Source organism: Impatiens glandulifera, chromosome 7 (assembly GCF_907164915.1).
Source record: "Impatiens glandulifera chromosome 7, dImpGla2.1, whole genome shotgun sequence".
NCBI classification, from domain to species: domain Eukaryota; kingdom Viridiplantae; phylum Streptophyta; class Magnoliopsida; order Ericales; family Balsaminaceae; genus Impatiens; species Impatiens glandulifera.
In genome coordinates, this window is record NC_061868.1 from 5,142,367 (window position 1) to 5,166,456 (window position 24,090).

General features: G+C 30.5%; 3 protein-coding genes across 3 annotated transcripts; 1 reads left to right on the forward strand and 2 right to left on the reverse strand.

Annotated features, from left to right (window-relative positions):
* Positions 1 to 3,565: 3,565 nt before the first annotated feature.
* Positions 3,566 to 5,152, reverse strand: LOC124944620 (mitogen-activated protein kinase kinase 5-like). Its single transcript, XM_047484919.1, has one exon. It carries the CDS (start codon positions 4,963 to 4,965, stop codon positions 3,925 to 3,927), a length of 1,041 nt encoding a protein of 346 aa, XP_047340875.1. The 5' UTR covers positions 4,966 to 5,152; the 3' UTR covers positions 3,566 to 3,924.
* A 5,576-nt stretch (positions 5,153 to 10,728) lies between these two features.
* LOC124944619 (glutamate receptor 2.8-like) lies at positions 10,729 to 15,060 on the forward strand. The gene is made up of 5 exons (XM_047484918.1): positions 10,729 to 11,712; positions 12,190 to 13,427; positions 13,520 to 13,832; positions 13,913 to 14,319; positions 14,417 to 15,060. Exons 1-5 carry the CDS (start codon positions 11,445 to 11,447, stop codon positions 14,963 to 14,965), a joined length of 2,775 nt encoding a protein of 924 aa, XP_047340874.1. The 5' UTR covers positions 10,729 to 11,444; the 3' UTR covers positions 14,966 to 15,060.
* Positions 15,061 to 18,499: 3,439 nt separating this feature from the next.
* Positions 18,500 to 23,155, reverse strand: LOC124946223 (glutamate receptor 2.8-like). The gene is made up of 5 exons (XM_047486791.1): positions 22,334 to 23,155; positions 20,378 to 21,615; positions 19,957 to 20,269; positions 19,474 to 19,880; positions 18,500 to 19,130 (listed from the first exon to the last, which is right to left on the reverse strand). The coding sequence occupies exons 1-5, from the start codon at positions 22,626 to 22,628 to the stop codon at positions 18,540 to 18,542; spliced, it is 2,844 nt and encodes a 947-aa protein (XP_047342747.1). The 5' UTR covers positions 22,629 to 23,155; the 3' UTR covers positions 18,500 to 18,539.
* Between the last annotated feature and the right edge of the window lie 935 nt (positions 23,156 to 24,090).

The window sequence follows — 24,090 nt, forward strand, 5'->3', positions numbered from 1 at the left end:
TACACGATCGATAAACTAGGAGCGATGCATATTCTAAACAAAGGTGAATCGTCAATGAGTGGATGATAAACTGACTTTGAAGAATGAAAGATAAATTACATGGGTCTCCTGAGAGACTCGTCAGGTTTGTTCTCTTTTCATTCAAAGGATCCGAAATAAACTATAAGTTGGGTGTTTTCAAAACGATGTGCCTATTTTCAAGCTTGGACATGCATTTTTCTAAAACCGAGTGTTTTCTACAAATTTTGTCCAAGAGGGGTATTCTGTAGATACTCATTTTTCACCCCCCCAATTTTATAGTTTATGCTTTTAATAAATCCGAGCCCACACAAGTTTTTTGAATTCATTCACGGACTTATTGCACGATTTATTTTAAAGACGATTACTTTTAGAACAATTGAGTTTTTGAAAATAATTGATTTTGGATTTTTAATAAAGTTAAGGTAGTAATTTGTCTATGTTGCAACACTTAGGGAAGTTATTATACTTAGAATATTCAATGTTTTATTTAATTAATTACCTTGAGTATTTATAAAAAAAAAATTATTTATTTTACAAAATATATATTAACGCTTTTATAAAATTTTATTAGGTATATTTTGTTTTTTTAAATTAGATTAGTTGTTTTAAGATTATTAGATTAGTTGTTGTACTAGTTTTTGCGATTTTATTTTTGAATAAGTTAGTTAGTATTATTTTATTCTTAAAAAAAATAAAATAATGCTAACTAACTTATTCAAAAATAAAATCGCAAAACTAGTATAACAACTAATCTAATAATTTTAAAACAGCTAATCTAATTTAAAGAAAATAAAATATACATAACACTAAATTTTATAAAAACGTTAATATATATTTTGTAAAATAAATATTTTTTTATTTTTTATAAATATCCAAGGTAATTAATTACTACATTAACTTTATTGAGAATCTAAAATTAATTATTTTCAAAAACTCAATTGTTCTAAAAGTAATCGTCTTTAAAATTAATCGTGCAATAAGTCCCTGAATGAATTCAAAAAACTTGTTTGAGTTCGGATTTATTAAAAGCATAAACTATAAAATTGGGGGTGAAAAATGATTGTCTATATAAATATGACAAATTTAATTGATTAAATTCGTGATAGAATGTTCTTAATTAAAGTAACTTCAGCCTAAAAAAAATATTAGTAAATGTGTAGGTCTCCTCTACAACTTAGGATGTCATTTATGATATAATGTTTTCATATATATTTGATTTATTTATTATGATATAAATTTTACTTTAATTTAAAGTTTTTAAGTGAGAATTAAACTCGTAATTTTAATAATATTTTTGACATTAACCGAAGATAAAATAAATTTCCATTGCGAATGATATTTTACCCATAAACTACTTTAATGAGTGTAATGTATCTATCAAAAAATAATTTAAAATCAATAAGTTTTGTTATAAAAAGTTGATTAAATTTTATTTTAATTTAAAATATTATTAAAAAAAACATTTTCTTTGTTCAATCTTCATTTAAAAAAATTTCATCAAATTTAGTTATAACTTTACTACCAAACAAAAATACTAACATTCAATTTTTACTATTACCAATTTTAAAACTGATTGTGATAATAATCGAAATATTATTTTCTAATAACCTCAAAGTTTTCAAAATAAGAATGCAAATATCTCTAAGATAATATTCTCATTCAATTTTCAATAGAAAAATTGTATAAGTTGAAGTGAGATAAGACAAATGTCAAAATTGATCAAAGACACTTAGATAAGTTTATTGAATTTTAATAAGGTAATAAATGATAAAAATATACTTTTATGATAATATTTTACTTATTTATTTTATTTGAAAGAACAAACATATTAATTAATCATATCTTTCTAAAATTATAAATTTATTGTCAAAACACCTAAATAAAAAAATTATGAACATTCAATAAGAAATCAAACACACTAACAAATCAAAATCACATCCATTTTCTTAAAACCAGTATTTTCTTTAATTACAATCACAAATTAAAAAAAATTATATCTCAAATCACCTTCATGAAAACTCACGAGTAAGGCTGGCTTAATATTCAATAATAATATTATTGAGAAAAATATATCTAGTACTAAAGAAGAAGAATAATTTGTTTTAAAATTTATAGGAGTTAAATTAATCTTAATATTTTTTAAAGTGATCCCGCGATTCGAATTCTTATATTGATAACATCTCGTTAATCAACAAGATGAAATTAGACAAGACTAATTTAAAATGGGTATGTATCAACTTAAGCTGGATGAGTACCCAATAATTAAATATAGATCACAAACTTAGTATCGTAAATTTCAATATTTATAGTCTGAAAAGTTTCTCATACGAGATAAAATTTTAAATATATAAATTTGTTATTTAAATCGGGTATCAATATCGCTTTTTTAAATCTATTTTAGTTTAATAGGAATATTCGTGGATCGGTTCGATTAATATGTTCATTTATTACCCGTAATACCTATAATCTTTATAGCCCAAGAAAAAATTCATAAATTCTCACTTGTCGGTGTACCGATATTAACAGAATTCCGTGCACTATATGTTGGCAGCAACAACACTTCCAACTTCGTAAAAGCGGTAGGACTCAACACAAGATCAAGAGGCTCCAATCTAGCAGAGGCCAACTAGAAAAATTGCCATCTCTCTTTTCCCTTTCAAGATCATTACAAACACCAATCAAATTCCTCACCTTTTCAATTTATCCTTAAGATCATTACAAACGCCACTCAAATTCCTCACCTATTCATAAGCATTCAATTCTAAAGGTTTAGAGATAATTCAACAATATGATTTTCTAATATACAATAAACAAGCTCCACAATATTTTCTCTTGGGGTCACAAACAAAAATTAGCATAACTATGTGATTATTTAAAAAATATATATATTTAATGTATAATTAAAAACTACATAATTCCTTTTAAGTCCACCAATATTAAAAAAAAAAACACGTCGCCCAAACAGAAAATCAGGCGTGTTACGAATCAACTTTCACAAACGTATCATCGCAAAAAAAGTTATATTAAGATTGGAAAGGATACACATTCGATTAATATTATCATTAAATGACTATGTTTCTTTTTAACTAAATAGTCCATCAAAATAATTGAAATGGTTATTTAAATTATGTAAATTTTTATTAATAACATTCTCAAATCAAAATTTCCAACCACTACCCAATTATTAAACATCAACTAGTGAATTATACTTGCAAGAAATTTCATATAATATTTCACCCCGAATATAATGTGTCTACTTCTCCCGAACATTATTGGATTCTTTAAGAGTTTGATTATAAATTTGTTCTCACAATAAATCACTATAGAATGATTTAGCATATAATTTAGCGTCTGCGGAATAAATAAGTTAGAATAATTTTACGTAATGAATAAGTTAGAACGATTAAGTCAATCCTATCTAATTGACCTGTTAATAAGCTAAATCAAACTTACCCGACATCTACGGTTCAAATAAGTAAATATGAAACAAGTCATTACCATGGGCCACACAAATCCAAACCAGAGTATTTAGAAATAGAGAGAGAAAGAGATAATGATGGATTGATGATCAATATAAAAAAGTAATCCAGGTCAGTGCCTCGTATGAATTGATAGGGAATCTTTTTTGTCCCAACCACAAACGCCGGCGAACACGACGGCGAATGGCCGGAATTTCAATCAAAACCGGCAAAAGGGAAATCAACCCATCAAAAACCATATCACATTCTAACAAGAAAACATTCAATTTAAGAATTAGGAGTCAAAGATTTTCCCTTTCTCCTCCCCCATTAATCCATTAATCAAGTCAAACAACAACAATAATAATTCATAATCATCAACAAAAATAACTTCCCCCTTCTTCTTCTTCCTCCCTTCAAAATCTAAACCTAAATCACCCATTTCCTAAGCAGATGAAAAATGTGGCGGCGGCGGCGGCGGCATTAGCTGATGGGTCTGCGGTTTTGGTTGTGGCTGTAGTTGTGGTGGAGAAATAAATGGGTGCCGTAACAACTGAACCGCCGACCATCTCTTAGTCGGTTCCCTCTGTAAACAACAGCTTATGAAATCCTTAAATTCACGTGAAGCCGTCTCCGGTGCCTCCGGCGGCGGCGCCAAACAAATCGCACACATTAAGCTAGCCCAATCTCCCTGTCTCGAAACCGAAAACGGATATCTACCCACGTAGAATTCAAGAATGCTAACCCCCAAGCTCCAGATATCGCCGGCGTAACCATCATACCTCCCGTGATTAAGATCTGTGTTGATTCTTTCTGGACTCATGTAAGCAATAGTCCCCACAGATGAATTGCAAGGATCCATCGTCTGCGCTAGTATTCTAGAAACACCAAAATCAGCTATCTTCACCTGTTTCTTCGAATTAATCAATAGATTAGACGGTTTGATATCTCTATGAACGATTTTCCTTCGATGTAGATAGTATAAACCGGAAAGAACTTGTTTCGCGAGATCAGCTAAGGCAGATTCACGATGAATATGTAAACCTTCGAGAGAACCTCCATCCATATACTCTAAAAGAACTTGAATCTCTCCGGCGTGATCGAACATATCGTAACATTTCACTACGTTTTGATAATCTACATCTCGGAGGATTTCGATTTCTCTGCAGATCTGACGACGGACTGAATCCTCGTGATTTCCGTAGATAACTTTGAGTGCGTAGATTCCTCCTGTTGGACGGTGAATCACTTTGTAAACTGTTCCTCCGCTACCACTTCCGATCCGGTTGAGTCTGTCCATATCGGGAATAGCCATGGAAGACGGCATGAGATGGAGATGATTTGAGTTTGTTGAGAATGAAGGTGCGGATGGTGGCGGTAATGGAAGTGGAACTGCTAAGGATGGATCACGGAGAGGTAAAGGTAGTGTTAGATCGGGACGGCGACGACGATTAACGAGTGGAGGAGGTAGATTATTAGGTTTCATGATTTTGAATGAAGCAAATCAAATCAAATCAAATCGTAAGCAATTGGTGATTGATTCGATTAATTAATTTCAACCAATTCCATTGTTCATCATCATCATCATCGTCTTCATCTTCATCTTCATCTTCATCTTCTTCCCCTTTCCATCGTCATCATCGTCTTGTTCTTCCTTCTGCAACTACTGTGTGTATATATATATATATATATATTATAGAGAGAGAAAGCTGGTTATTGGAAGAGGAGAAAGGCAACAGCGAAAGGAGAGAGAGAAAAGAGGGATTTTAGATTCTTTAAAAAACTCACCTTTTTGTGTGAAATGTTTAATGCTTTTGGAATAATAATATTATTATATCTAAAGCCCAACCCAGACCCGACGACACGCCACCCGATTCGAATCCAACGGACTAAATATTTATTATTATCATTATTGTATTACATAATTTCTAATTATACATGTTTATTTTCAAATATATCCAGTTTAGTTAATTTTTTATTAAGAATTTTTTCTTTCTTTCTTTCCTTTTATGTAATAAAAATAAATAATTTTCCTTCATTTATATCACAATTATAATTGACAAACAAAATTCTCATTGGATTATAATTGTTTTTATTATTGTTCATATTATATTTGTTTTGTTTAAGGAAATTAATTCAAGTGAAAAAATTTAATCATATAAATCTGCCTTAATTTGATAATGGTAAAAAGGAATATATACCAAATTAATATCATTGAGTTTTATAGTTATTTCTTGTTATTGGGCTATCTAACATGGACACTTTATTTTCAAGTAAATTATTAAGTTTGTTTTGTTAGAAAAAAGTTATATAGTTCAATTTTAAGTATTGATTTTTTTAAATACTAAATTTAAATTTATTCTAATATTTAATTATTGATATTTTAGTGATTTAATTAATTTGAATCTTATTGTTAATACACGGTTTAATAAATTCAATTTGTGGTTAAGAAGTTTAATTAAAAAACATATACTTTAAATATTAGTTAATAAGTTAATACATAATTAAAAAAATATCTTAATTCTTATTAATATAATATTAATTTGAGATAAAAATAAAGAGAAAATATATATTATTTGATAAATGTAATTAATTTTAAATTTTATTTTACTTTAAAATATAAATTAATATTTATATATTATCTTTTAATTTATTTCAAATAATTATACAATTATTATAATTATAAAGTATCATCTGAACATAACCATATAAAACATGACAAACTTTTATTATATATATATATATATATTAATATATATATATATATAATTATATATAAATCCTTTTATTTTAGTACAAATATTATTTCTAAAGAATATATCAATATTTTATTTAATAGATAATTTATATTTTAATTAATATTAATATTTTGTTTTAAATAGAAAAAAAATTAAAATTATTATATGTCTATATATATAATTATAAATATAAATATAAAATAAGTATTTTAATAATGACCTTTTTTATAATATATAAGATTTAAATTATTTGAAAATTTTATATAGGAAAATAATAATCATATATATGAGAAAAAATTAAATTAGTATATTCATCTACAAAATTATAATTAATAATATTAGTCAAACATAAGACAATGGTTGAAATTTGTCAACTTTAAATTTTAAAAAATTACATAAATGATAAATATTTAAGTGGAAAATTTTGTATAGAAAAATTATATCATATATAATAGAAAATTTAAATTTAATATATTCATTCTCACAATTATAAATTAATATTCATGAGACTAAATTTTAAATTATTTTTTTTATATAAATTTTGAATGTTTTTATTTTATTTAAATTAACTTGGTTTATTAACCATACATATTTAAATTGTTTTTTATTAACACATAATGACATATTTTAATTATTTTTGTTATGTTATTAAAAATATTATTATTTGAATTCATGTTCTCTATTTTTTTATTCAAATTATGATCCTTTATTAACAATCATAATGTCATATTTTTATTATTTTGTTAAAATATTATTATTTAATTTATTATTAAACTCAATTCTAAGTTATAATATTTAATCATTTTTAATTTATACTATATTAAATTATACAACTAAGGTTAAAATTTGTTAAATTTAAATATGAGAGTAACAAAATATTAGCTGTAACATTGATTTATTAACAATTATAGTGACATATTTTAATTGTTTTTTATTAACAATGACAATGATATATTTTTAATTATTTTTGTTATCTTATTAAAAAAATATATTTATTTTATTATTTTAATTAAATTTTAAGTTATAATAAGTAATTATTCTTAAAATATTAACTTGTTTAATATGATTTTAGAAAATAATTTAATTAGTTTTAACCATATACTCATATATAGCTATATTAACCAAAATAAGTTGGTTTATAAAAGTTGACAATTTCATCAAATAACATTTTACAATATTGTATAATTTAAAAACATCTTATAACAATTTCACATTTTATTATAAGAATAAACTAAATCAAACAAACCTACAAGGTTAGGTGTATGGAAATGCAGACAATTAGAGACCTGTCACAATGATCTGTTTTAGGCCATTATTTGAATGTAATCATAATCTCATCATTATTTTATCAAAATGATTCAAATTATTAATTAAACATATATACTATTTATTTTTTAATTTAAATATTAAATAATACTGATTTTTTTATGTAAGATTATTCAAATAACCTTTTCTCTCGTTATTATTCATTTATCATTCAAATATTAACTAAAATATTTATTTTTATTTATTTTTTTTATAAAATTTTAATAATTAACTTAATAATCTAAAACCAAGTTTTCAATAAATAAATTTGATTTTATAAATAACCCTAAATCAAACAAGTTATAATGACAATTTAAATATTTAATATAAATATTTAGTTACTTAATTATTTTCATCACAAATTTGTGTCTTTAAATAAAATTAGATACAAACTCTCAAGATACAAGAAATTATATAATTGTTGTTATCAAAATAAATAATTATTAAACTTAACATTTGATAATTAAAAGTTTTGAAATACATACAAAAAAAACTATTTCCTTATAATTTCAAAATTTTAATTTAATTATAATAAACTATAAGTTAATTTATTGGACAACACTAATTTACACAAATAATTTCTCAGGTATTAATAAACAACACATTATTATATTATTTTAAATAATTATATAATTAATTTGAATATTAAATTAAAATAATATTTGGTACTCTACTTTATTTTTAATCATTTACAATTAATACAAATTATTATAATTAAATTGTTTAAACCAATTATTAAAAAATATTAATAATATATACTATTCAAAAAATAAATTATGTAAAATTTATAGTTTTGAAACCAGGTCCGGCCCGCATGTCGGACTGACAAACCCGGTAAACCGGTCAATCAAATCAGATTGAGTTGATGAAAAAATAGAAACTGTAATCAACCCAGTTAAACTCACGAAAATCCGGCAGCCCGGGTTAACCTAGCATGTTTATTCTATTTAAAAACAATCGTTTCTTTTCTTTCAATGAGTATTTGTTTGCTGCGATGCATAAAGCAAGAGAAGAGTTGGTAAGAAGATTCTAAAGGAAGAAAAAAAAGTGGTTGATCCCTACTTACATATAATTGATCGAAGATGAGATAAACAACTTTATAAAAGTCTTCATGTCGCTGTTTTTTGGTTTAATCCTATTCAATACAATCCTAATGAGATGGTGAAATATAGGGAAGCACAATTAGGTGTTTTGGATGTGATTTAGAGGTATTCGTATGGTAATCCTGATCTAATGAACAAGTTAACTAAATAGCAGAAGTTGTTTCATTTTGCAGAAGGAGATTTTGGTAGGACATCTTCTATAAGAGATCATGATGTGATGCTAAGTATATTTTTTTCATGTTCTTTTGTAGATTACATAGCAATATGTTTAGCTATAATTTATTATATATTTTATTTAAATATGGTAGCAGTGCACATAATTTACAAAAGTTAACTATACGTGTTAAGTCAAACAAATAGTTCTTCTGGTTGGGAAAGGAATTGGAGCATATTTGAACATATTCATTCAAAAAAGAGGAACATGCTAGAGCATCAAAGACCGAATGATTTAGTTTATGTGCATTACAACTTGAGATTACAATAAAGGCACATTGTGCATGTTTCTTATATCAAATTAATGAAGATATACATGCCATCAGGATACGACTCAAGAATCAACTATTATCTATCTTCCATTTACCTTTGTCTGACCACAATTGACTCTTTTAATGATTATATTTGATATATTTTTTATATATTGTTGGTAGAAATGCAAGTGTTCGAAATTACGATCCAATTGATTTTGAGGAATTTAGTTCAACTCAAGATTGAATTTTGGAAGATGAGCCTCCAATTTTAACCATAAATGAATTGGAGACATTCAAAAAAGAGCTAGCAGAATGTAACATTGAAGTCTCTTAACATAATGGTGATTAATTTTTTTTTATTGTATTACTTATTAGTTTATTAATATAAGTTCCTAAAATTTCATTTTGTAAAATTTTTTTTTTAGATGCAAATTTTGAGATTATAAATATGGATGAACTAGATATTGGAGAAGAAGATGAAGAGAACAATATTGTTGTCCATGTTGAAGACAATGAAGTGATTGATGATGTTGGTGATGATTTTGGTGAATGATGTGAGTCTTTTACGAATAATTAATAGTTGATATTTATTTTAATTGTGTTAATCTATTATTTAAAAGTTTGTGTTTATTTTAATTGTGTTGTCTTTAATATAGACAATAAACAGATTATAATTGCAAAGTAAAATTTTGAATTTTAATCTCTACTTTAACTATTTTATTGTATAAACAATTTGATGAATTTTTATTAATTTTATATTATTTTATTGTTATATGAAACCCACTAATTGAACCTGTTGATTCACCGATTGAACCAATAACCCTAGTGACCTAGTCTCTTCACCGGATTAATGACCGAACGGGTTTCAAAACTATGATTATAAGCGACAATGAAAATTATTCTTACACACTGGTTGGTAAGCAATGTTTAACCAAATTCTAAATAGTGAGAAACTTATAAAAATCATTGTCTATAACTATTAAAATTTTGAAGCGTAATACCCCATAGATAGTTCAAACTCTATAGCAACAATAATCTATTTTAGCACGAAAGAGTTTGGTATTGCCAAGCTTGAAGGGACAGAATGCTAACGAATCTGAGCTACAACACCTTTTTATTCCGAATCCCCTTTTCAGATGTGGGGTCAATGGGAGGACCTTGTGGACTATAGAAATGCCCGATTGACTATTGGTAAAGCGATTATACATTATTCATCCAAACTCAAACTTAATTTAACAGTTCTTTCTAAAAGACGTGAATGTGAATGTAAGTAAAAAATGAAAATAATAAAAGACTCTCTAAAAGAATCAATTCAAATAACTCATTATTTCATCATATATCACCAGAATAATAGGCAGGTGATCAACAAACAACTTACGAAAATATTTTTCAATATATAATAATTCGAAACGAAAAATTCAATCCGATTAAACATAATTTCATATCGAATCAAATACAAGACCTAACTCTATTTAAATTTGAATGATTGAAAAAGAAACTAATAATAACATTTTTTTTATTTTAACTTAATGTTTACATAATAAATAAATTTTAGTTAAAGTTTATAGACCTTGGTTATACACCGGTGGCGGTGACCGGATTCTGGAGAAGCAAGAGAGGGGAATTTTATTCCTCCGGCGGTCTCTTTCCCGTCCTCCTCCAAACAGGTTCTCTATTTCGTTGTACCTTGTTTATACGACCTAGATTTGATTTGGATCACGAAAACGATTGATTATGAAATCTTCAGAAAGGTCTATCTTAATTTTTTCCCACATATAATTTTCAATAGGTTGACTTTGGGCATGAACCGATCGAAGCTTCAAGGAAATTACAATGAATAGATGCTGAGAGTGATCGGAAAACCATAGACTTGACTTTTTTTCTTCATTATGTGCATTTATTTATGAAAGTAATGAATGAGTCATTAGATTTATTGTTTTTTGTTTGTTGCCCATTTCCCTACAACTGCCCTATCTAAGTTCTATCCATGCTGACAAGTATTATTCCTCCTACTAGAAGTGTAGGGCAAGAAACTACTAATTGAATTTGAATGGAACCTGGAAATCCCAATTTCTTAGTCAGATATTGAGATTAGGTTGAATAGTTTTTTGCATTGACTTTGTAGAGGTTTTTTCCATTTAAAAACATCTGGCATTTGCTTACTATTATGGGATGAACAGACAGATTCATACAAATCATCTAACCATAGATTACACAATCATGTCATTTTCATTAAGTAATATATAATCATAAGATACTCTCTACTTTGTGAATATTATAATCAATTGAAGGCTAGAGACTTGCTTAAAAAGCCAAGGTCCATTTCTGGTGAAAGTCAAGCTCCACAAAGAAATGAGATCCTCAAACAACTTTAGTGTTGTCCTGTTGGTTCTTTATTTGTGTTTTTCAGGATCTGAATCTCAAAGAGATGTTAATAATAGCACTATTTCATTTAACGTGGGCGTGGTTCTTGATACGACCACATTTGTAGGTAATATTGGACTAACCTATTTAGAAATGGCTCACTCTGACTTCTATTCAGCTCATAGTAGTTACAGAACCAGGTTGGTTTTGCATGTGAGGGATTCAAATGATCAAATTATTGATGCTGCTGCTGCTGGTAATATCTCATTCCCAATCTCTTAACTGTTTCTCACTTCCTTGTTTAGGTTATGATGAATAAGCATTGTTTCCATTTTAAGACACCATTACTTTTTGGTTTTGCTTTTGATGCTAATTTAGTTCATCTCTGGCCAATTGACTGATGATTGGTGACCTTTTGCAATCTAATTGTTCCTTGCCTTTTGTAATTAATATGGAGTTGCAATTAATGTTTATATTTTTGTATCTTGATCTGTTTCCAGATATAATGGAAATATCTGAAAATGAATTTTAAGTGCTTGATATAAAAGTTGATTTGATCAAATATAGAACTAATGTCAGAAGGTTTCCCGCCCCCTTCTTTTTCTATGAATTGCAATGAAAAGGTCGCATTCGCGACAACTTTATTTATACAAACTTTAACTTTTCAATACATATATTTCACACAACCTTTCTTTTACCTTTAGTTCTCATTCCTTTTTATTATGAAAACCAGCGGTGGATTTGTTAAAGAATGTCAAGGCAGATGCAATAATTGGTCCTCAGAAATCTTCACAAGCGAACATTGTCATGGATCTAGGAGACAGAGCACACGTTCCCATCATTTCCTTCTCTGCAACAAGCCCTTCTCTTCTTCGCCGTACTCCATATTTCATTCAAACAGCTCAAAGTGATGATACCCAAGTCGGGGCTATTGCTGCCATTGTTAAATACTTCCAGTGGAGGGGAGTAGTCATAATACACGAAGACACAGAGTATGGAACCGGAGTTGTTCCACACTTGTCAAACGCATTACAAGATTTTGACGTACGAATAATGTATAGAAGTATAATCCCTCTTTCAGCTACAGATGATTTTATACTCAAAGAATTGTACAAGATGATGACTCAACAGACAAGGGTATTTGTGGTACACATGTCGTCAAATATTGGCGCTCGTCTCTTTCTAAAAGCTAAGGAGATAGGGATGATGAATGAGGGATATGCATGGATCATTACTAATGATATGACAGATTTGCTTTACAGTTTGGATTCTCATGTTATCGAAGCCATGCAAGGAGTCTTGGGCGTGAAGCCTCTTATTCCCATGTCAGAGTTAAACACGAGCATGTTTGGGCTATGGGCCTACGACACTCTATGGGCACTTGCCATGTCAGCAGAACGAATCGGAGAACCTAAACAACCTGCAGAGATTTCTAATTCTGGTAACCAAACGGGACCAGAGCTTCTGACTCTTCCAGTTTCTCAAACGGGGCCAGAGCTCCTGAAATCAATATTGGAGGCGAGTTTTCAAGGAGTTGGCGGGAATTTCAAACTCGATAAGGGGCAGTTGCAGCCATCAGCATATAAGATATTGAATGTACTAGGAAACAAGGAGAAGGAGGTGGGCATGTGGGCACCGGGTACAAAAGATGTGAATGATGTCAGTTTGCACGATATCGTTTGGCCTGGAATGTCTACTGTCATCCCCAAAGGATGGGAATTTCCAGTGAGTGGTAAAAGGCTGAAAATTGCTGTTCCTTTTAAAGATGGTTTTACAGAATTTGTGAATGTGGTAGTGGACCCGATAACAAACCGGAAAATAGTAAGTGGCTACTCTATTGATATTTTCGATTCTGTAATGAGCGCTTTACCTTATGCTGTTCCATATGATTATTATCCTTACGAAAGCATGACTGGGGTAAAAGCCGGGTCTAGTTACTACAACGATTTGGTAAATCAAGTGTATCTCCAGGTTAGTTTGAAACTTGTTAAATCTCTGATCTATTGTTATTATTATTATTACCTTCTGTTTATACAAAGAAATTGACAATTCTCTCCCTATAGAACTTTGACGCTGCCGTTGGGGACATCACAATCACAGCAAACCGATCAAAATATGTGGATTTCACATTTCCTTACGCAGAAGGTGGTATTTCAATGATAGTTCCGATTACATATGAGGACATGAATAATAAATGGATATTCTTGAAGCCTTTAACGAAGGAATTATGGTTGACAAGTATAGCTTTCGCCATTGGAACTGGATTTGTTGTTTGGTTACTTGAACATAGAATCAACGCTGCTTTCAGAGGCCCCCCTTCACATCATGTTGGCATGATCCTTTACTTCCCATGTACAAGCCTAGTATTTGCAAATAGTTAAGTGTGTATTTTTTATTTATATATCTTTTAAATTTTCTTTGTGAAAAGGTTCTAATTTCATGTATGTTATCTGCAGGAGAAAGAATAGTAAGTAACTTAGCTAGGCTGGTTGTGGCAATTTGGTTGTTTGTTGTCCTTATATGGAGCTCAAGCTATACTGCAAGTTTATCATCTCGGCTAACACTGCAAAACCTTAAACCGATAGTGTCGGATGTGGAAGAGCTTAAAAGAAATGGGGATTATGTTGGATATGAGTATGGGTCGTTCATTGCTAACGTGCTTAAGGATATGAAAATTTCGGAGTCTAAGCTCAAAGACTACAAATCTCGGGGTGAATGTCATGAAGCTCTATCGATGGGAACCAACAATGGAGGTATATCTGCCTTCTTTGACGTCGTCCCTTACAACAAGTATTTTCTTTCCAAGTATTGTGACAAGTTCACGACTATTGGCCCTGTATATCACACCGACGGGTTTGGCTTTGTAAGTATTTTTTCATATGCTATTGACAAGTATTTGATTAATTTACAGGGTTGAAATTGTCTTTCATATGCTAGGTAAATCACGAACTTTATTACAGGTTTTTCCAAAGGGGAGTCCTCTTGTTGCCGATGTCTCTCGATCACTTATCAACATTATAGAAGGAAATCAACTTCTCGATCTTCAAAATAAATGGTTCGGAAGTTCGACTTGTGTTGGTTCTAGCAATGGTACACCCTCATCGGGTAGCCTAACACTCAACAGTTTCAAAGGGCTTTTCATCATAACTGGAACTATCACAGGACTATGTCTTGTGGTTTATCTAGGGAATTACATATTTCAGAACAGGAGTTTTTTGGTCGAGAGAATATCCGACAGAGGCTCTACATTATGGTCGAAATTCCGAGCTTTGGGTAAGCATTTCGATGGGAGGGACTTGAAATCATATCCGTTCCGAACTGATAGAGTTGCTCCATCCTTGATTGAGATTACTAGTGACGATCAGTTTTCACATGTTAGTTTTAATTCACCAAGAAACTCAAACTTAAATGAAGTTATCATTTCTTTATCACACGATGATGCCATAGATGCTAGAGAAGCAGTAGACCCCAACTCGCAAGATATGGTTGTGCTCGACCTGTCAACTTAACAACATTTTGTTATTTAGTTAGTTTTGTATAGTTTTATATTGTTATTCAGTTAGTTAGTTTTGTATAATTTTATAGTTTTCACCAAAGTAGCTCACTTAAAAAAATCTACGTTTTCATGTTCAATTTTCACTAAAAACCCCTAGTTTTTCTTGAGAATAAACTGATTTTAAAAATAAAAATTATGATGTATATCTGTATAGGTTGTTCATATTTCTATGATTTATAAGAACATTTAGTAGTTTAATTTAATTAGGAGTGTTATTTTAAGTGCTATTTTTTTACAACTTAAATAAAAATGAGACTCATAACTTTGGGATTGTTAGCTTCTCAAATCTAAATAAATAAATAATAATATCTTAAAAAATTGTATATACACATATTCTTTAACCCGTAATTGTCATGTTTCCTTCTTTGTGAATAAACGCATTGAATCCACTTGTGTTGGAGTCATCAACTTTGTTTAGGCAAACGAGAGAGTTAGTGATAACCGCATTGTACGTTGATCGAATATATATGGCTGGTCTTCCAGATGTTGAAAAACTAATTATTGAGATGAAAAATTAAGAGAAATTTGATATGGGTGTCGTGCAGACTGAAGAAGGATTAAATGACTTGAGTCAGATTTTTGTGAGGTTGAGATAGAGTATCTGTCTTAATAACTTTCGTGATACGGTGTCACATCGGATATCAAAAAAGGGGAGTTTGAGCAAGTGGTGGAGTATCAAAATATGATGGCATCAACCCCATTATATTTCGGATTTGCCGTCCGAATAAGAAACGATTGATCAGGTAAAAAAGAGATGTTGATCACTTGTGGAAGACATAATCCAAGCAACCTCAATTAAAATCTTTTATCCTGAAATTAAAAATAATAAATAGTTTTTATTCACGATGTGTCCAATAAAAAACCGGTAGATTCTGAGTCAAATTATAATGTCAATGAGAATTATCTGAATAGAATTTTCGACACATAATATGACGTTTAGTGAAAACAACTCTCTCTTGAGGGAGGTCATTGAATTAGAGATTAAAGTGTGGTCCAATATGCGTGAGATTTCACCCTTTCCGTATACTTTCCACACAAACCCTTCTTCATCGAACAACTATCAATGTTGTCGGCTGAAGAAACTAAATGATCTATAACAGAGTTATATGCAAGAAGAAATGCATGTCTCGAAACCGAGAAAAAGTTATTCTGATTAGATTTTATCAATAACTAGCATTTAGCCCGTGCATTTGCACGAGTAATATTAATATAAAACCGTGAAAAAAAATTACGGATAACATTTTTTATTTTTTTTTAACCGTTTTAAGTTTATGGGTGGGTCAACCCACAATTCGACCCAAGTATCCATTTACTCAACACCTATATAGATTAGTTAGTTAAAAAGTTGAACTTATATTAATATTAAAACGTCCCGCGTTTATCAAATTTGGTGTTGAATTTAAAATATAAAGTCTTTGTAGCCTAGTTGGTTAAAGAGTTGTACTTGTTTTGTTAGGTTGCAAGTTCGAAACATACCTCTAGCATTTTTAATTTTATTTTTAACCGTTTTAAATTTAAAAACGGGTCAACCCACAATCCGACCCAAGTATCCAAATTAACCACAGCTCTCGACCCGCCAATCCGGACACTTTAAAAATTAAGCATCATTATATATATATAGATTAGTTAGTTAAAAAGTTGAACTTATATTAATATTAAAACGTCCCGCGTTTATCAAATTTGGTGTTGAATTTAAAATATAAAGTCTTTGTAGCCTAGTTGGTTAAAGAGTTGTACTTGTTTTGTTAGGTTGCAAGTTCGAAACATACCTCTAGCATTTTTAATTTTATTTTTAACCGTTTTAAATTTAAAAACGGGTCAACCCACAATCCGACCCAAGTATCCAAATTAACCACAGCTCTCGACCCGCCAATCCGGACACTTTAAAAATTAAGCATCATTATATATATATAGATTGGAAAGATTATTGCTAGGAACGTTTGTGAAATCGATGGTGTGAAGAGAGACTATCATCAAGTCAATATTGAGAACTCTTGGTAGTGAGATTAAAATTCGAAAGGTGTAACCCCAACAAGGTAGCTCAGTGGTAAAAGTCGATTTAAGAGACCAAAATATCACGAGTTCGATTTTATTTGAAAGCGTAAATAGATGTCGTATGCGTCATAAGTATGTGGAATCGAAAACTCACTTATTTTTGCATTGTTAAGGGTGACTAGTATATGAAGTCTGTTGTGGAGTATTATTGAGATTTAGGTGATGTCTATGGATGACAATTATAATATGTCCCGTGGTTACCAATTCGAATTGCCCCGTTATGGGCGATTTTTCCTCAATTTGACCGATAGTTGACTGCGGATGAAGTGGGGATGATATTTGTCGTTGTGTTTAAACGATTTTTATCATCCCAATTATTTATGGTGAACTATCTAGTTTGAGAGAAATCGTTGAATCTTCAATGATCTTAATCGCCTGATTCGTATCATTCATAATATCATTATCATAACATTTTTTTATATTCATTCTGAAAAGTCGGAGGAGTAGGTCGGAGAATTATTCGTTCTTTTTAAGGATCTATGAGCTTAATAATATGTTGAGTAACGTGTCTGTATTTTTTTATTTTTTTAAAGATATGTTTTGTCGTTATGCTTAAAATATTTTTATTGTCCCAATTATTTTATTATAGACTATCTAATTGGAAAGAAATCGTCGATTCTTCAATTATCGTAATCATCCAATTCGTATCAAACATAATGTTATTATTATTACATTTTCTGATATTCATTCTGAAATGTCGGTGAAGTAGGTTGGAGAATTATTCGTTCTTTTTAAAGATCTATGAGCTTAATAATCTGTTGGGTAATGTGTTTGTATTTTTATTTATATTTTTTTTCAAATGTTATGCTTAAACTATTTTTATTATCCCGATTATTTTATGGTGAACTATCTAGTTAGACAGAAATCATTGAATTTTCAATAATCGTAGTTGTCCGATGCGTATCATTAATAATGTTATTATTATTACATTTTCTGATATTTATTCTAAAAAATCGATAGAGTAGGCCGGAGAATTATTCGTTATTTTAAAGCATCTATTAGCTTAATAATCTTGTTGGTAATGTGTTTGTATTTGTGTTTAAACAAATTTTATATAATACTTAAAAACTTTTTAAAAAAATGCATATACAATAATAAAATAAAAAAATTCAATACTGCTTTTTTACATTTCTTACTCTTAATGATAAAATAATTTAACACACATTTGAAGGATAAACTTTATCCATTAAAAACATTATATAATAAAATAATATCAATTGATTAGAATTAATTATATTTTTTGTTTTGCATATACAATCCACATACAACTAAACATAACACTCTGCAATACTAAAAGATTAACCATAATTAATTGGTTCCATTATAATAACTTTAGTTTAGTGGGGGATAAGTCATGCTATAAATCTATACAAATTACACTAAAACCAACCCTCTTTAGAAGAGAATGAGATTAAGCTGCTTAACTATCTTATAAAACTATACAAGAGAACTAATTACATAAGAAAGTGTTGTTAGGTAGACAGGTCAATCACAACCATATCTTGCGAGTTTGGGTTGACATCATCTATGGAATCATCGTGCGATAGAGAAACAATAACATTGCTTAAATTGGAGTTTCTGCGCGAACTACCTGAATTATAACTATGATTTGAAGACTGATCATGGCTAGTAATCTCAATCAAAGATGAAGTGACTCTATTGGTAGGAAAGTCCTTCCCATCGAAATTCACATGCAATGATCGGATTTTCGACCATAATGTAGAGCCTCTATCCGATATTCTCTCGACCAAAATGATCCTGTTCTGAATTATGTATTTGGCTAGATAGATCACAAGGCATAGTCCAGATATAGTTCCGGTTATGATGAAAAGCCCTTCGAAACTTTTAAGCGACAAGTTACTAGACGAGGGCGTACCGTTGCTTGAACCAACACACGTGGCACTTCCAAACCATTTTCTTTGCAGGTCAAGAATTTTATCGCCTTCTATAACCTTGATGAGTGCACGAGAGACATCAGCAACAAGAGGACTCCCCTTGGGGAAAACCTGTAAAGTTGACATCAACATTTTGGCAAGTAAGAACAATCTCATTTTGTATATTGGCTTATCAAAACACGAGATTCTAAGAGAATGTTAAAATCTTGTTTCATTGAAAAAGTATATTATTAGGACCCCTAATGTTTTTTTACCCATAATACCTAATGGTTATCCAAATAGCCCAAAATTATGAAAATATCCTTTGTTTTTAATAGCTTAAAGTATTATAAAAAGTAAAGTAATGTTATTTTAGTATTTTAATTAATTTTAGAACAAGATCATCTCCATATCATGTCCGCTCAATTCAATCAAAGCGATTTCAATGAGAATCGAGACGCTTTCCACTTGAATTACTTTGAGTGAGTTTCATTTAACTATTTTACTATCAAATAAAACAGAGAAGACTTACAAAAGCATTCCCATCTGTGTGATATATGGGGCCGATAGTCGCGAACTTGTCACAATACTTGGAAACAAAATATTTGTTGTACGGGATGACGCCAAAGAAGGCAGATATACCTCCATTGTTGGTTCCCATAGATAGAGCTTCATGACATTCACCCCGAGATTTGTAGACTTTGAGCTTAGAATCCGAAAAATTCATATCCTTAAGCACGTTAGCAACAAAAGATCCATACTCATATCCAACAAAATCCCCATTTCTTTTAAGCTCTTCCACATCCGACACTATAGGCTTAAGATTTTGCAGTGTTAGCCGAGACGATAAGCTTGCAGAATAGATTGAGCTCCATAAAAGGACAACAATAAACCATACTGCCACTACCAGCCTAGCTAAGTTGCTTACTATTTTTTCACCTGCAGACAAGTTTACATAAAATCAGGAGCTTATTGTAAAACAATTATAAAAAAAAAAAAATACTTCACACTTAACTGTTTGCAAATACTAAGCTTGTACATGGGAAGTAAAGGATCATGCCAGCATGATGTGAAGGGGGGCCTCTGAAAGCAGTGTTGATTCTATGTTCAAGTAACCAAACAACAAACCCAGTTCCAATGGCTAAAGCTATGCTTGTCAACCATAATTCCTTCTTTAAAGGCTTAAAAAATATCCATTTATTATTCATGTCCTCATATGTAATCGGAACTATCATTGAAATACCTCCTTCTGCGTAAGGCAATGTGAAATCCACATATTTTGATCGGTTTGCTGTGATCGTTATGTCCCCAACAGCAGCGTCAAAGTTCTATAGGGAGAGCATTGTCAATTTTTTTTGTATAAACAGAAGGTAATAATAATAATAATAATAATAACAATAACAATAGATCAGAGATTTAACAAGTTTCAAACTAACCTGGAGATACACTTGATAAACCAAATCGTTGTAGTAACTAGACCCGGCATTTACCCCAGTCATGTTTTCGAAAGGATAATAATCATATGGAACAGCATAAGGTAAAGCTCTCATTGCAGAATCGAAAATATCAATGGAGTAGCCACTTACTATTTTCCGGTTTGTTTTCGGGTCCACTACCACCTTCACGAATTCTGTAAAACCATTTTTAAAAGGAACTGCAATTTTCAGCCTTTTACCACTCACTGGAAATTCCCATCCTTTGGGCACGACAGTAGACTTTCCAGGCCATACGATATCGTGAAAACTGACATCATTTGTATCTATTGAACCCGGTACCCATATGCCCACCTCCTTCTCCTTGTTTCCTATTACATTCAATATCTTATACGCTGATGGCTGCAACTGCCCCTTATCGAGTTTAAAATTCCCACCATTTTCTACGAAACTCGTCTCCAACATTGCTTTCAGAAGCTCGGGCCCCGTTTGAGAAACTGGAAGAACCAGAAGCTCTGGTCCGGTTTGGTTGCCAGAATTAGAAATCTCTGCAGGTTGCTTAGGTGCTCCGATTCGTTCTGCTGACATGGCGAGTGCCCATAGAGTGTTGTAGGCCCATATCCCAAACATGCTCATGTTTAACTCTGACATGGGAATAAGAGGCTTCACGCCCAAGACTCCTTGCATGGCTTCAATAACATGAGAATCCAAACTGTAAAGCGAATCCGTCATATCATTAGTAACTATCCATGCATATCCCTCATTCATCATCCCTATCTCCTTAGCTTTTAGAAAGAGACGAGCGCCAATATTTGACAACATGTGTACCACAAATACCCTTGTCTGTTGAGTCATCATCTTGTACAATTCTTTGAGTATAAAGTCATCTGTAGCTGAAAGAGGGATTATACTTCTATACATTATTCGTACGTCAAAATCTTGTAATGCGTTTGACAAGTGTGGAACGACTCCTGTTCCATACTCCGTGTCTTCGTGTATTATGACAACTCCCCTCCACTGGAAGTATTTAACAACGGCAGCAATAGCCCCGACTTGGGCATCATCACTTTGAGCTGTTTGAATGAAATATGGAGTACGACGAAGAAGAGAAGGGCTTGTTGCAGAGAAGGAAATGATGGGGACGTGTGCTCTGTCTCCTAGATCCATGACAATGTTCGCTTGTGAAGATTTCTGAGGACCAATTATTGCATCTGTCTTGACATTCTTTAACAAATCGACCGCTGTTTTACATAAAACTAAATGTAAAAGAAAGGTTGTGTGAAATATATGTATTGAAAAGTTACACTTTGTATAAATATAGTTGAACCTTTCAATACAATTCGTAGAAAAAGAAGAGGGCGGGAAACCTCCAATGATGGAGGCAATGATCAAAAAGACAATGAAATACATAAACTACTTAGACAAGGTCATAATGACGAACTTCATAGACCATGAATGACTTAACTTGGTAATACAATTAAGTGCTTATTTGAATTAAGTTCATTTGTTGATTGTTATCTAAAAATTCGGTAAGTTGTGGATGGTGTAACTCAGTAATACCGTAGCATACAAAAGACAATTGTACCCCTATAAATTAATTAAATTACGTTACTATCAGAGTAGAATAGTCTTGAAGTATTTTATGACATTAGTTCCATATTTGATAAAAAAAAAAAAATCAACTTATATATCAAGTACTTAAAATTCATTTTCAGACATTTTCATTATATCTGGAAAAGGAACAAGATACAAAAATATTAACATTAATTGCAACTCTACTAATTACAGAAGGCAAGGAACAATTATATTGCAAAAGGTCATCACTCATCAGTCAATTGGACAAAGATGAACTAGATTAGCATAAAAAGTAATGGTATTTTAAAATGGAAACAATGTTTATTCACCATAACCAAAACAAGGAAGTGAGAAACAGTTAAGAGAACCTGAATGAGATATTACCAGCTGCAGCAGCGTCAATAATTTGATCATTTGAATCCCTCACATGAAGAACCAACCTGGTTCTGTAACTAGTATGAGTTGAATAGAAATCAGAGTGAGCCATTTCTAAATAGGTTAATCCAATATTACCTACAAATGTGGTCGTATCAAGAATCACGCCCACGTTAAATAAAACAGTGCTATTATTAACATCTCTTTGAGATTCAGATCCTGAAAAACTCAAATAAAGAACCAAGAGGTAAACACTGAAGTTGTTTGAGGACCTCATTTCTTTGTGGAGCTTGATTTTCACCATACATGGGACCTTTGCTATTTAAGGAAGTCTCTAGCCTTGAATTAATTATAATATTTACCAAGAAAAGAGTATCTTATGACTATTTATTATGTTATGTGAGAAATCATATATTTCATAATGAAAATGACATGAATGTGTAATCTGTGTGAATCTGTCTGCTCATTGCAAAATAGTAAGCCAATGTCACTATCTGTTAAATGGAATAAACCTCTACCAGTCCATGAATGAATGCACAAATCCAAAAAAACTTGTCATTTTTTAATAATATTCTTATGAATCAAGTCTATGGAAAAAACTGTTGCATCACTTTGATAAAGAAATGCACAGAATGAAGAAAAAAAAGTCCAGTCTATGGTTTTCTGATCACTCTCAGCCACCAAATCATTGTAATTTCCTTGAAGCTTCGATGATCGATTCATGCCCAAATTCAACCTATTGAATAAAGACAAATTCATAATAATCAATCGTTTTCGTGATCCAAATTCAACCTTTCCGAAGATTTCATAATCAATTGTTTTCGTGATCCAAATCAAAATCTAGGGCAATAACGAACCTGTTCGGAGGAGGAATCGACGGCCTGAATCCAGACTCCGGTCAGTCGGTCACTGCTATCTAAAGAAAGCAAAATTTGGATGAATTCACTGTCCCACATCGCACTACACTGTGTATCTTTTTAGTAGATAAGTCACCACCTTCAAACCCAACTCAAGAAAGCAAAATATGAGGAGTGGCGGTTCATGATGATGTCTTCCAAAGTCAAAATGACATATTAAACATCAAGGAGACGATGCAGCTCATGTGGCGACAAAGGCCATAGAGAATATGTTAAACAATATGTTCTTTAAAATTAGTTAGATGCTAGAGAAGCAGTAGACCTGAACTAGCAAGGTATGGTTGTGCTCAACCTGTCAACTTAACAACATTTGGTTATGCAGTTAGTTAGTTTTGTAAAGTTTTATATTGTTATTCAGTTAGTTTAGTTTTGTATAGTTTTATAGTTTTCACCAAAATAACTCAGTGAAAAAAATCTTGTATGTTTTCACTTTAAAACATTTTTCAGATTTAATTCTACTAAAATCTACTAGTTTTTATTAGGAATAAACTGATTTTAAAAATAAAAATTATGATGTATAGTTGTATAAGTTGTTCATATTCTATGATTTATAAGAAGTAGTTTAATTTAATTATGAGATTCACGTTTTAAATGAAAATAAACTTATAACTTTGGAATTGTTAGCTTCTCAAATCTAAAAAAATAATATCTTAAAAAATTACATATACACATATTTGTTATCCATAATCCATTTGTGTTGACATAGTAATTTGCCTAAATTGATCAAAAATATATTTAAGTACAATTAACCACCACAAAATAATATAGACTAAAATATTACATAAATATAAATGTTTTAAAAAAAATTCATGCCTTAAATCCTATAATATTTTAAAAAAAAATTATTTA